Source organism: Trematomus bernacchii, unplaced genomic scaffold (assembly GCF_902827165.1).
Source record: "Trematomus bernacchii unplaced genomic scaffold, fTreBer1.1, whole genome shotgun sequence".
In the NCBI taxonomy this organism is placed as follows: Eukaryota; Metazoa; Chordata; class Actinopteri; order Perciformes; family Nototheniidae; genus Trematomus; species Trematomus bernacchii.
In genome coordinates, this window is record NW_022987656.1 from 7,690,974 (window position 1) to 7,705,061 (window position 14,088).

General features: G+C 40.1%; 1 protein-coding gene across 1 annotated transcript; it reads right to left on the bottom strand.

The window, feature by feature from the left end:
* Nucleotides 1–2,146: 2,146 nt before the first annotated feature.
* Nucleotides 2,147–12,653, bottom strand: jkamp (jnk1/mapk8 associated membrane protein). Its single transcript, XM_034135334.1, has 7 exons — nucleotides 12,549–12,653; nucleotides 11,643–11,722; nucleotides 10,288–10,442; nucleotides 8,363–8,569; nucleotides 3,947–4,128; nucleotides 3,798–3,874; nucleotides 2,147–3,346 (listed from the first exon to the last, which is right to left on the bottom strand). The coding sequence occupies exons 1-7, from the start codon at nucleotides 12,550–12,552 to the stop codon at nucleotides 3,128–3,130; spliced, it is 924 nt and encodes a 307-aa protein (XP_033991225.1). The 5' UTR covers nucleotides 12,553–12,653; the 3' UTR covers nucleotides 2,147–3,127.
* Nucleotides 12,654–14,088: the final 1,435 nt, after the last annotated feature.

Genomic DNA, 14,088 nt, shown 5'->3' on the forward strand with positions numbered 1-14,088 from the left:
ATGTAACGTACTTTATTTTTGTTGTTCATTTACAACTTATTTTACCTAGTTAACATTTATTTATTTATCCATATTTTTTAATCTCTCCAGTTTTAAACGATATTTTTGGTTTACTGTCCTACAGCAGTGATTCTCAAATGGGGGTATGCGGACCCCTAGGGGTACGTGGGGGGTACTGCAGGGGGTATGTGAGAGAAAAAAATAAAAAAGGTTAATACAAAAAATGCTTTTTTGCTTATGCTTGGTACAACTTGTATTTGCCGTACTCGCCATTAACTGTTATTGCTCAGGTTAATCTCGCCCCCCTCCGACGTAAGTGTGAAGTATTGGTACTTGCCGGGCAGCCGAATGGGGCCAGCTAGAACCGGTTTTCGGTACTTAGAGCCGGCTCCGCTGCGGTGGAAACAGGAAGAACCAGGGCTAAATCAGGCTCTAGCCCGGAACCACGCCGAGCGGAAAGCCAGTTGCAATAGTATATTATAACAAATAGTATATAATAGAAGTACTCAGATACTTTACTAAAGTAAAATTAGAAATATTACAGTGTGAAAATACTACAAGTACTGCATTCAAAACAAACGTATTAGCATCAAAATATACTTAAAGTACCAAAAGTAAAAGTAGGCCTACTCACTGTGTGTAATGTCTTATTTATTAAAGGTGGGGTAGGTAAGTTTGAGAAACCAGCTCGAGTGCGCTAGAATTTGAAAATACACAACCGGAAAAAATCTGCCACTTCCTTACAGAGCCCCTCCTCCAACACACACGAACGCGCACATGACCAATGAGGGCACGAGATAAGTTTGTGCACAGATGGAAGGCTGACAGGCAGGTAGGCCATCCAGTTATTTTAGCCGGGCCGGCTAAAATGATTGGTCGTACTTTTTACAGTACTACGGCTTCCACAGATGACACTTTTTTATGGATTTTTTGTCAAAGCACTTGAGATATTCATTGCTATCGGGATGTTAAGAGCATTCCATGGAATATAACAAAAAGTGTATCTCGAGCCGGTTTCTCAAATTTACCTACCCCACCTTTAAATGAATGGATTTTTATTATTGATGGATTAATGTGTTCATCACAGCTGGTGAAGGTGGAGCCACTTTTAATGACTTTGTATACTGCTGCTGTATACCGTCACCTATATTTATATAGGCTATCATAGTTTATTTATTCATTTATTTATATTTTTGTTTTAGCCAGTAAGTTGAGTGTGTATAGTTTCTAAGTAGAAACTAATGTGGTTGAGTGGAGTAAAAAGTATAACATTGGCTTCCAAATTGTAGTGGAGAAGAAGTATAAAGAAGCATAAAATAAAAATACTCAAGTCAAGTATAAGTACTCCAAAATTGTACTTAAGTACAATAAATAAATATACTTCACTACGTTACACCACTGAGTATACATTATAGATCTTCATTGAGTGTAATAACATGTAAGGTGTGAATAAAATGTACCTAAAGTAAGTAAATACTTTTATACTGCAGAATAATAATATTATAGTTATTGATGCCTTCATAAGTTCATCACTTTAATGTGGCAGCTGGCAAAGCAGGAGATCATTCGAATGACTTTAATAAATGCTGGGTACTTTATGAATAATAACAGTTATAACCTAATAGTTGATGGATTATTTGGTCTTTATATTGAGCTTTAGTGCCGCTGCTGATTAAAAGCAGAAGTGTTTGGTGTGAATAAGTCAGTGAACAGAAGATCAAAAATGAATAAATAAAGGGATGTTCTGATGTGACGGATAGAAACTCTCCTCTAGAGTCTGAAACACAGGACTTAACACTTATCTATTTTTTTAGGCTATTTATTTATTACAGGTATCCATTAGTTTAAGCTATCTATTTCTACCTGTTATTCTTTCTTTCAACCATTTATATCTACCATTTATTCATTTACTTTAGCTAGTTATCTCCAAAATGTATTAATTACTTTTGGCTATTCATTTTGACTATGTATCCATTTTTTTTTTTCAACATGTTTGAGGCTGTTTTCTGACCATGGAATAATGTGTGCTCTGTTGATTGATCTGTGACTGCAGGTGCATGTTTAAAACCATAATGAAGGTGATTCATATATGGTTGAGGTTTAATAGGGTTCACTAAACAGTCAATAACAGAACTGAAAGCCTTTCTCTCTGTTGTGAAACATTTATTTGTACTTTGAGCGTGTGCATGTGCAAACCATACTGAAAACACGGATATTAACAAGCTTACATAAATATATTTACAATAACAATCATATACAGCCGCTTCAATGACACATCATTGAAGGCTATAGAGAGGTGCTTCCTTGTGTCTCAGTGTGTTTTAAATACATGTTTATGTTTATTTTGTGTGTGTGTGTGTGTGTGTGTGTGTGGATACGATCCATCATTCAGCTTCACGTACAGGCTCTCTTCCTATCTCTTGGCTGGTTTTGAACAAAACAGGAAAAATACAAAATAAAATGAAAAAAAAATTGAATATGACATTAGAAATCAAATATCCAAGGAAAAATAACGATAAAAATGATTGTATTTTCTTTGAGAAAAAATATGAAAATCTAAAAAAATATATTTAATATTTTCCGAGATTAAAGAGAAAATAACCCGGGGAAAAAAGTGGATATTCTTTGCGATTTAAGACGTAAATTAATGAAATAATATTTGGATACTGTCTGAAAGTAAAGACACAAATTCAGACCAAAGACGTACATTTACGAGAATAAAATAGCATATTCTCTGAAATAAAAACACAAGTATCCCAGAAGAAAAAACATACCAATTATATACAAACAGAAAACTTTTAAAATAAGTTTCATACAAATTGAGCACGGCCATATAACATTACCAGCCACAATACTGATGTTCCGAAGAGTCATGAAATAAGATGTTCTAAAAGAAACACTTTGTTATATAGTTAGCTCTTCATCACGACCACCTTCAATCTCCATTTACAACATACACTGTATTTACAAAGAAGTTAACAAATGCATTTCTCAAGACACTTAAGGAAAATGCAAAAGAAATATAAGACAGGCAGGCAAGATGTGAAAATAGAACACGATTCTACGAAAACTGCCTCCACCGTACTGCCGGCTTGGATCGTATCAAAGACACATTTTATCCGTGTGGTCAGTGCCCGTTCCCGCCCTCTGACAGGATGCGGCTGGGCTCCGTGAACCTGGCCGTGGCGATGTAGAAGAGGGCGGGGCAGGGCACCAGGGCCAACAGCGGCAGGTCCTGCTCCAGCTTGTCCAATCGGGAGATAGAGATGATGCCGTACGCGTGGAGCAGCCAATGGCTGAACAGCACGACCAGACGCTTCTTCTTGGCAATCAGGTTCTTAAAGGACTGCACACAAACACACACAAATTAGGTTTGCATTCATCCCGAGTGCTTTTTTGTACTGTTTATAACAGAGATGTGCAGGAATGAGTCCTCAAACACGGAAGTGAGTTGGTCTTAAACTTCCCATTCCCTTGTCTCGAAGACAACATTTTTTTTTATGAGTTTTTGGTTATATTCCCGAAATATCACTGTGTTTTATAAAACACAACAATTTAGCTTCTTTTTTTGCCCACTGAGGTAATGACTTCTAGCAACACAGTGGTGCAGGAATGAGTTGTAAAAAAGGGAAATTAGTCTGCATTTGATCACTTCCAGCTCACTTTTTGTTTTGTTTTCTGTTTAAAGGCCTTAAATTAGGTCTGTGGTTTTGCACTTCCTTAAGAGATGTTCACGTTTCGGTGTACAACAATAAAATACATATCAGAAACCCACACAGAGCAGTGAGTGTCGTTACCTGAATCTCAGAGGCGGACATGTACACAGCCAGCGTGACCAGGGACAGCACCAGTATGATGTAGGGGAAGGCGTAGTCTGAAACACACAAACTGTCACACACAGCTCAACACACACTACTGAGTATTTGTATTTTCCCTCAGTACTCACAGAGCAGCCCTCCGCCCACCGCCTGCAGCACGGTGAGGATAGGGAAGAAGTAGAGAGCAGCGTAGATGCTCTTGAAGCGATCCGATTTGCCCAGTCCACACGCTATCTTCTTCACCAGCAGAGGGCGCAGCAGCATCATCAGCACCAAGCAGAAGGCGTAGTAGATCAACACTATGGTGTAGCTGAGGACCAGAAACACACAATAAACTACAGGGTACATGACAGAACGCAACAACACAGAGTTTCTATACAATAACTGTTAGGACTTAAGTCAAATCAAAGTAAATAAATATCAGATTTTATTGCTACAAAAAAGGAATTTGCTTTGAAAAAAAGGAAAATAAGAAGCTATCGTACCATGAAATATAAATAAACAGAAAAGTAAGTCAAACAAGACTTAAAAATATATCGTTTATCAGCATTTCAAGTGGGAGAGATGTGCAGTTTTAAAAGAGATATCTGAATAGCTGAACTTAACACAAAATACAAATGGAGTGACATATCACATTTTAAACTCTTTAATCTGACTGCAGAGGGGCCAGAGAAGCCAGAGCCCAGTCCGCTCTGATTGGTTAGCTGGCTGGCTCTGTTCTGATTGGTCAACCACTTAAGAAATGTCCTGCTGCCAATCACGCATGATTTGTTGGTACACTAGCCAATAGAGTGGCGAAGTCCCTCCCCTTCCGGTGGACCTCCATGGGACCTTATTTCGGAAAAGTTATGCATTGAAGTCAATGGAGAGAGAAAGATTATCTTTCGATCCCGTTTGAATTGTGCCACGAATTACACGTATGATGTTTGTCAATTTAAAAGATAATTTTGCAAGTCAAAAAAAAAAAAATGTGTCGTAAAACTGTGAAGTAACACATTTGTTTGTGTGAAACGCTCAATAGCCGCGTTCACACCAAATACTTTCCTGTACTTAGTTCCGGCACTAAGAGCCCTGGCGCTTTTAACCCCAGGGTACTTAGTACAGATCGCGTTCACACCGGAGTACTTTTCCCTGAGGGAAGATTACAAGTACAGTAGGTGGCGGTAAGCACCTTAAAGTTGTTTGCAACCCGCTACAAAACAAGAGAAGAAGAAAAACTGATACAGGATCTGTTTAATCGCCATGTCGGTTTTCTTTATTGCACTCTCAAGACATAACATTAAATAGAAATATTTTAAATGTAACTAAAGTGTCAGTTGTACATGTCAGTAAACATTGTCAATATAAAATAAAGTGTCAGTTGTACTATATAATAACAGTAATAACAATATAAAATAAACTCCCAGCTGTAGGGAGTCTCAGCAGCAAACCCACCTTTATTATATATCTTCCTGAGACCCACTGCATCCGTCTGCCATAAACACTATGCAAACATACATGTTAGTTTTGCCCCATAGTGGACTCCATGTTGTGTTGTGTGAAATGGGGGGGAATTAAAAGTTTAGGTCAAATAATATTTAAAATGATATAAATTATCATATTTGTGTATGTGCCCCTGCCATTCCCCCACAAGGTTGCAACATTGATGATAAATAAATGACAAATAAAGCTTTGCCAGTTTATAACCGATGAAACATGATGGTATCAGAATAATCACTTACATGTGATGTATAGGATGCTACACAGGTCACTAAAGATAAAGTGTCAGGAGAAATAAGCTTAATCGCCATGTCGGTTTTCTTTATTGCACTCTCAAGACATAACATTAAATAGAACAATTTTAAATGTAAATAAAGTGTCAGTTGTACATGTCAGTAAACATTATATATAAAATAAAGTCATAACAGTAATAACAATATAAAATAAACTGTCCCAGGTGTAGGGATATTCCCAGCAGCATGCACACCTTAGTGCAACGTCGTGTGTCAGTATTTACAAAAACTATACCAAATAAACTGTTATTAAATGCAGTTTGTCGCTCATCCTGCCGCTGCGCCGACGCTTCCTCATGGCGCAGCGCCCACACTTCATCCTGGTGCTGCTGGCGCTCCATCTGCTGCTTGAACACTTCTGCCTGGCGCTCCATCGAGGTGAGCATCTTGTCCTCCGTTTCCTGGGCCTTGGTGAACAGCACCATCTGATCCCCGTGCAGCGACTCTTTCACCACGGCACGCCGGTCCTCCAACGCCTGGGCGGTGTCAAAGAAATTCGCATCCCGTGTCCGCTTTCCTAAGAGGGGAAAATAAGCAATATACAAGTTTAGTCGCCATGTAGTTTTACAACATACTAGGAATGTGTTTTTTGTATTTTCACAAATAGAATTAAGGTTTCACAAATCTGAAACTGTGTTATAAAGAATGTTTAGACCCTCTGGGATAATCCAGTCCAAATAAATCGGCTATGCAGCGATTTAAGAGGTTCAAACACGGAGGATTGTTCCTTTTTGAAGAGTGCTTCATGTATGCTTGAACTTTGTTTAATGTTGTTGAGGCAAGTTAAACATAAAATATGATGAATATTATGAAATAAACATGATTGTGAACATCAGTTCGATGCGTAACGTTCTTTCAAGACAAAGTTACAGTGTGTGTGTACTGTGTGCTCGGGGCCGGTGTTAGCCTATTATGGCTAGCATGGCTAGCTTGATCTACTGAGCAAATAAAAGTACATCTGAGACCATTATTGTGCAGATTAAAACCCCAGTGCATGTAGTTGATTTTACCTTCGTCGTGGTCGTCATCGTTGGCCACTGAATCCGCCGTTTGTAGTCCTGCCTGAGTTTCTTTATTTTTAGCCGGTGTGCCGTGGGGCTGTGCACATTCCCAGGTCGAGTGAAAGCTACTGAACTGGCTTCAGTGCATTCCCTGGGTCGCGTCCTCTGCGTAGATCTCCAGAAGCGCCGACACCTCCTCATCATTTCTTGATGCTTGCCATAACTGCTTTCAAAAACAAACACAACGCACGGAGCGTTGTTTTTGTAGCGAGGAAAAACAATGGCGGCTCTACACAACATTTTCAGAGTTGTACGGGCGTGGTTTGCAATTCGCCCAGCCAATCAGCACTGGGGCACTTTTGGAGAACTTTTCACCCACAGAAAAGTACGCTCTCTGAGTTGGCTCTAAAAATGGGGGTAAAAGTACCCGAGATTAAGTACGATTTTTGGTGTGAACGCGACTCACGGAACTAAAACGCGAAAAGTACGGTGAAAGTACTCCGGTGTGAACGCGGCTAATGAACTACATCTCTGGTCAACCACACACGTCACCAAGATGGCCGTCACTACTGTCATGTCAACAAACGATTGACTATCACCACAATGAAACACGTCCTGAAGAATGTCATGCAAAGCTGCCTGCCTGCCTTCCTTTGATTCTCTCTGAACTGCCTGGTCGTTTTAATGTTTAATGTCAACCATTTGTGCAGATAGCATGAAGTAGAAAAGATCGCCGATGCTAACGTTAGCGTTAGCATTTCTCCCCCGGGCTTAAATTGTGTATTATAGAATGATCACACCGGTGACAGTACTATTCAAAGGGTTCACGAAATATGACTACTACTCTTACTGTTTAACATTTTGGGTTACTTAATGTTAATTCATGTTAAGGCTAATAAAAATGACAAGGCTGTAATGCTAACTAACGTGCTAGCTACTAGCTATGTAGCTAACTTGATCAAGCCACTCCTGGTCGTTTCATCAGACGGGAAGCGAAAGAACGAGCAAGACCCATTGCTGGTATGATAACAACCTGGTACTAAGCACACAGGCATCTTGTTAAAGTTATCTTATCTTAGCCAGCGCCATATAGATAGATTATATCTATATTGCGCTGATCTTAGGTATCTGAATGGTGGAGGTAAACAATTGTGACATCACTTACGCGACTCTGGGATTTGTAGTCTTTCTAGTTACGTATTTTTCATAGTCTTATATTTCAACAGTTTTACGACAAACTGTGACTTTTTTGACATGGAAATGATTTTTTAAGATTGACAAACATCATATGTGTAATTCATGGCACAATTCAAACGGGATCGAAAGATAAGTTTTCTCTCCCCATTGACTTCAATGCATAATTTTTCCGAAATAAGGTCCCATACCCCGGAAGTAAGTGGGAGGGACTTCGCCACTCTATAGAAGCGCGAGTGTTACCTTTTTACTAATTTCAATAATATATTTGAATGATATTTATCTCTTTCAAAATAGTTATAAATAACGAAAGAAATAGGAAAAACATCAAAATAACATCGATTTATACGTCAGTCCCATGAGCCCAGGCACAACATTCACACTCCAAAAAGAAGGTTTACATTTGTGATTTGTTATGTATTTTATTCACTCAACTGTTCCTATTCCTTTTTGCAAGACCTTTTTTAAGAGAGTTGAATACATAAAGATGTATACACTGATGTAGTTTGAATGCAGTTCAAACTATGTGTGGGTGTATATTGTGTCTGTAGGATAACCCAGTGCAGTGATCACTCACAGCGGGTACACGGCCTCCTGGGTGCAGTGCAGTGTGTGGACGTAGTCGGGGCTGGGGTTGTACAGCATGGTGTACCAGTCGGACAGCATCTGGACCCTGCAGGAGTGGATGCGAACCTGGCCCACCGGCTCCGTCACCAGCAGAGTGACCACGGCCGACACGCTGCACTCCAACATGGCTGTGATGTGCTGCAGCAGCGCGCTGGAACTGGACCACACACAGTTATCATGGTGGTCTGTTTCACTTCCTTATTGTATTCAAAATGAAATGGTGAAAATGCATTTCCTGTAGTTTGTATCAAGTACTGAATTAGCCTTTATGAAACCAGGTTTGCTGAAAACCTGCCTGCTTGCCTGAAGGTGACTTCAATGACTGATACAGTAACGGACCGTCTCCACAGCAGCGTTAAAAAAATCTTGGAGGTGGGCGTATCTGAAGCTTGGGGATTTTTTGCGAACAACCAATCACATGAATCTCCCGCCCGCGACATACGAAGCCAAAAAGCCCGAAGTAAACTGGATATAAACTCCCCAAAACAGGCGAAAACATACCACTGTCTCTGCCACCTCCCTCCATGCCTGGCTCCTCCGGTTTATATCCCGGTAGGTCTGGTCATAAAGCACCGGGTGATTGATTCGCTACCGCTAATTTCTCCTCCATTTTTTGGAATATGAGGAAATGACCTGCGGTGTCTCTCCCAGCATACACGCCGTTTGATTGGCTAGAGCTTGAACGGTCAGATTTGCGTACACGGGATTTGATTGGCTGCCGCTTCCACCTCAGCTTCAAAAGTTGAACATTGTTCAACTTTGAATCCTCAAAATCCTCAAAATCTCCGCTCGCCTGCCCACAATGCATTTCGGCGAAAAGTGAGGGAAAGTGACGTCACCCCATTCAAAGTGAATGGGCAGAAGCGTTTCAAGATTTTTTAACGCTGCTGTGGAGACGGCCCGTAAGTCGCTGTGTGTGCTGCTGATCTGGCTTTACACTAAACTCCTCTAATGTGTCAAATAATGACAAACCATAGCAAAGATTTTGTTTTTTAAACTCAATGTGGTACTAATAATACATCTCTTCTGAAGGAACGGTACTTCTCCACAGTTTGGCTTTGAATCCCTTTAATGCACAAATGATGTGCACACACAAAGATGTGAAGTCTGATTCTGAAGCTAAATGGAGTCAACCAGAAGTCCTACTGGTTTAGTTACAAACTGGTAGTCTTATTTAGTGTCTTGTGAGACCTTCAGTCAGGCACAGGTACAGGTACAGGTCACACTGTGAATGTGCACTCACATATTCAACTAACTGCTAATTCACATTCACCTTTTCTCCCCAAGAATAGAAGGGTACTGTACACATCAATGCATCGATCCTCAGAGAAAAACCTGGTGTAACGAGTCGCTGCATCGCTCACTTGGTACAGCTGGCCGTTCCAATCAGGCCTGGGATCCCTTTATGCGTGCAATCCCCTCTATGTCCCCTTCTCAAATCTATCACTCTAATGACGGTCCAACTGGCCCAAATATAATAATAATAACAACAACAACAATAAAGACACTGGCGGCCCAAAAATATTTGGTTTGAAAAAAGAGAAAATCTCCTATAATTCCATTCTATTTGAATATAGCTTTGCATCATGGTCCTAACAATAAGGTAAATGTCACAATTATGACCAGCTGGCTGTACATGATCCTTGACTGTGTGTGTGTGTGTGTGTGTGTGTGTGTGTGTGTGTGTGTGTGTGTGTGTGTGTGTGTGTGTGTGTGTGTGTGTGTGTGTGTGTGTGTGTGTGTGTGTGTGTGTGTGTGTGTGTGTGTGTGTGTGTGTGTGTGTGTGTGTGTGTGTGTGTGTGTGTGTGTGTGTGTGTGTGTGTGTGTGTGTGTGTGTGTGTGTGTGTGTGTGTGTGTGTGTGTGTGTGTGTGTACCTCTTCTTCCCAGAGTACCACTCGATGAAGAACCAGTGCAGCACTAGAGGCAACATGGCCATGAAGCCCAGGTAGAGCCAGTCGTAGAGCTCGGGGGCCTCGGTGCAGCGCTCACACACATTCTGGAGGTTAGTCCGCTCTCCACGGGGACACACCTGCAGGACACACAGAGACGGCATGCTCAGAAACAACAGAAGCCCTGCAAGCCCCCAACAACATTTATGCATTTCACTGTGTTGTGTGCCTGTAGGTCAGGGTGTGCAAACTGTTTCCACTGAGGGCCACATATAGAAAAACATACCAAAGGCTGGGCCCCTCCCCAGAGGAGGTATACTGCCTCATACATTAAGTTAGAAATGAGCAAAATCAATCATATGTAGGTAAATGATGCTTGATACTTGTATTGACTTTAAGAAACAAACAGCCTACATCATAGCTCTCCTGAGGGTTTCATTTATTTTGTTACAAAAGCTGTTACCAGCTCATCCCTTAAAACAGAGGCCTCAGATTGATTATAATGAGGGGAAATATGAAGGGTCTATTTCAAGCTTACTATATAAATAAGTTAATGGGCATTTTTATCAACTAAGATTGACTGACTTTATCTGAAACTACGCTTATTAACACATGAATACTACTGTGTAATATATGTTTACATATATATTCAAGAAGTACAATATAAAAAAAGCACAGGTTTCATGTTTGGGCCATATTCTATTATACTTTTAAAATTTGCTGCGGGCCAATTAAAAATGGACGATAGGCCGCCCCCCCCCCGGGCCGTAGTTTGGGCACCCCTGCTCAAGATGAATTGTTAGCCTGCCATATAACCACAGTGTCCACAGTTCCATTACAGCTGTGGGGCCTTTGTTGCATCTCATGTGACATGAAGCCTAAAATGAAAAGTAATAATAATAATTCTAGATTATTTTCATTTTTTGTGGCTCAAATTTAAACATTTCATCCAAAGAGGTATTTTACTTTTATCGCTTTGGAATGATCGGTGCATGCGTGTGTGTGCTTAGCAAAAAAATGACATCCTGCAGAGTGCCGCTGTATCTTATATGTATGCTATGTTTATTGGCTTATTGAATTAACAAATGAATTATATATATTTAGCTAGATCTTAGAAATGGTGAGGTGCAAGTATGTGCAGTAACACAGCATTAACATTGATCTTAGATATATGTCCCTCTGTCTACAGTGAAGCACCTCATCTGAGCAGACGGGACAACAACCTGAAAGCTTCACCAACATTACAACAGCACCGGCTCTGGTGCATTGCATTCATGAATGACAACCAATGTTACCCCCCGTTACCCAGCAGCAGACACACTCTGATGGTCAGTACTCACACCACACTCCCCCTCCACCGAGCCATTGATCAGCATCCTGCCACAGTACAGGCCCGGGCACGTGGAACTCATGGCCACAGCTGCAAGGAAACACAAACTGCCTTTAATACAACCGTTTCACAGCACAATCCCTCTGATAATGGCTATGTGACATTCAGAGGTGGAAGAAGTACTCAGATCTTGTACTTGAGTAAAAGTAGAAGTACCAGAGTGTAGGAATACTTTGTTACAAGTAAAAGTCCTGCATTGTAAATGTTACTCAAGTAAAAGTACAAAAGTATTGGCATCAAAATATACTTCAAGTAGCGACAGTAAAAGTAGTCATTGTGCAGATTGGTCCATTTCAGAATAATATATATGATGTTTTATAATGACTGATCATTAAAGTGTTCTCAAAGCTGGTAAAGGAGCAGCTAGTTTGAATGACTTTGTATACTGCAGGGTAGCTTGTGAATTTAATCCAGGTGGAACTACAGTCTGATTTAACGCTTGATTATATTTCACATCATTCATCCACATCTGTAAAGTAACTCTAGTACTTCACTAAATAAATGTAGTGGAGTAAAAGTACAAAGTAGCATAAATGGAAATACTCAAAATTGTACTTATGTACAGTACTTCAATAAATGTACTTAGTTACTTTACTCCACTGGTTACGTTACGGTCTCAAACCTAGTTCCAAGATAACTGTGTTAATGTAGGTGTTTAAACTGCCATGCACTTAGTTATCGGTTCATTTGAATGAAGAGCTCTACATCTGGTGTCTGTGCAGTGTTTTTAGCTAGCATAGCTCACAGCTAGCTTAGCTAAAGGTAGTAAAACCACACTATGACGGTACGGTCAAGCTACCCTAACAAGCTAACTGTCATCAGATGAAAGGGGGAAATAAACCCAAATTTAACTTACACATTGTCTCGCCGAAAATGAGTCAAAAATTGGTTTTCCGTCTCAGTGCTGTCGTATTTTCATTTAGCTGATACCCAAACCGGAAAAGGACGGAAGCATCTTCTTCTTCTTCTTCTCTTCGTTTTTTGGCGGATTGCAAACAACTTAAAAGGTGCATACCGCCACCTACTGTACATGAGTATGAATCATCATATCATACCAACTCTTTAACTATGATCTAATCAAAATAAATAAATAAATCAACAAAAAACAAAAAACAAAACATGAAATAAATAAAACAAAAATAAAAATCTATGTTCTTTCTTGACCTAATGTTAAATTCTTTTTCCTACCCCAGTTTCACTCAAGAATGTAAACAGTGCCTTTCTGGTAGCTCTTACTCCCTCTCCTTTTGTTCCCAAAATACCAACCACACTCCATTCCCTCTCTGCCTCTAAAACTTTAGCCTTTAGTTTTTCTCTTTCAGCTTTATATATGTCACAATGTATCAAGATATGTTCTACATCTTCTTTTACTCCACAGCTCCCACACTTGTCACTGTCACTTTTCCCCATGACATACAGAGTACCATTCAATGCTGTGTGATTTATTCTGAGTCTAGCGATCGTGATTTCCTCCCTTCTGTTTCTTTCTTTATAAATATGAATTGTAATTGTCTTTTGTACTTTGTGATATTCTTTGCCTTTCTGGTCTTTCTCCCACCTTTTCTGCCAGATCTCCATCCCTTTCTTCTTAATTACTGCTTTTCCTTCTCCTTTTCCAAGTTGAACTGGTAATGTTATTTCCTTTTGTAGTGCACTTTTTGCTAATTTATCAGCACACTCGTTCCCTTTCACCCCCTCATGTGCAGGCACCCAGCAGAACTGCAGATCTATGCCGCCTCTGTGCAGTCTTAACAGGCTATGATTCAGTTCTATGAGAATGTCTTCTCTGGCAGTTGCTGTTGATTGTATGCTTTGTAATATGGACAATGAATCTGTGCACATCACCACCCTATCTGGTCTGACCTCTTCAACCCACTGTAATCCTATTATTACTGCCAGCATTTCTGCTGTGTACACTGATAATTGATCAGACGCTCTTTTTGCAATAGATATTTTAAATTCTGGGATGTATATACCAATTCCAACACACTCTTCCTTGTTCTTAGAACCATCTGTGTAAATTTGTAGGCAATTGTAATACTTTTCATTCAGATACATACTTGTTTTAATTCCCACTTCATTTACTTGCCACTCTTTTTTCCTTTCTACAATACTCATATCTATTTTAGCTTCTGGGAAAAGCCATGGGGGAACACTGCTAAATGGGGTTGCTTTAGCAAACGTGATATTGTCCACTCCATATGCCCTCGTTCTCTCCTTACTCGTCCAGCCAAACCCACGTCCCTGGAATTTTGCATATTCCCAGCAATCCTGTAATATTCTGTTTGAAATATTTTCTTCTCCACTTCCTTGTAGCCTGACGACGGAAGCATCTTCTTCTTCTTTGGTGTTTTGACTGGGTATGATGCTTTGCTGCCCCCCTCTGGGACAAGTCC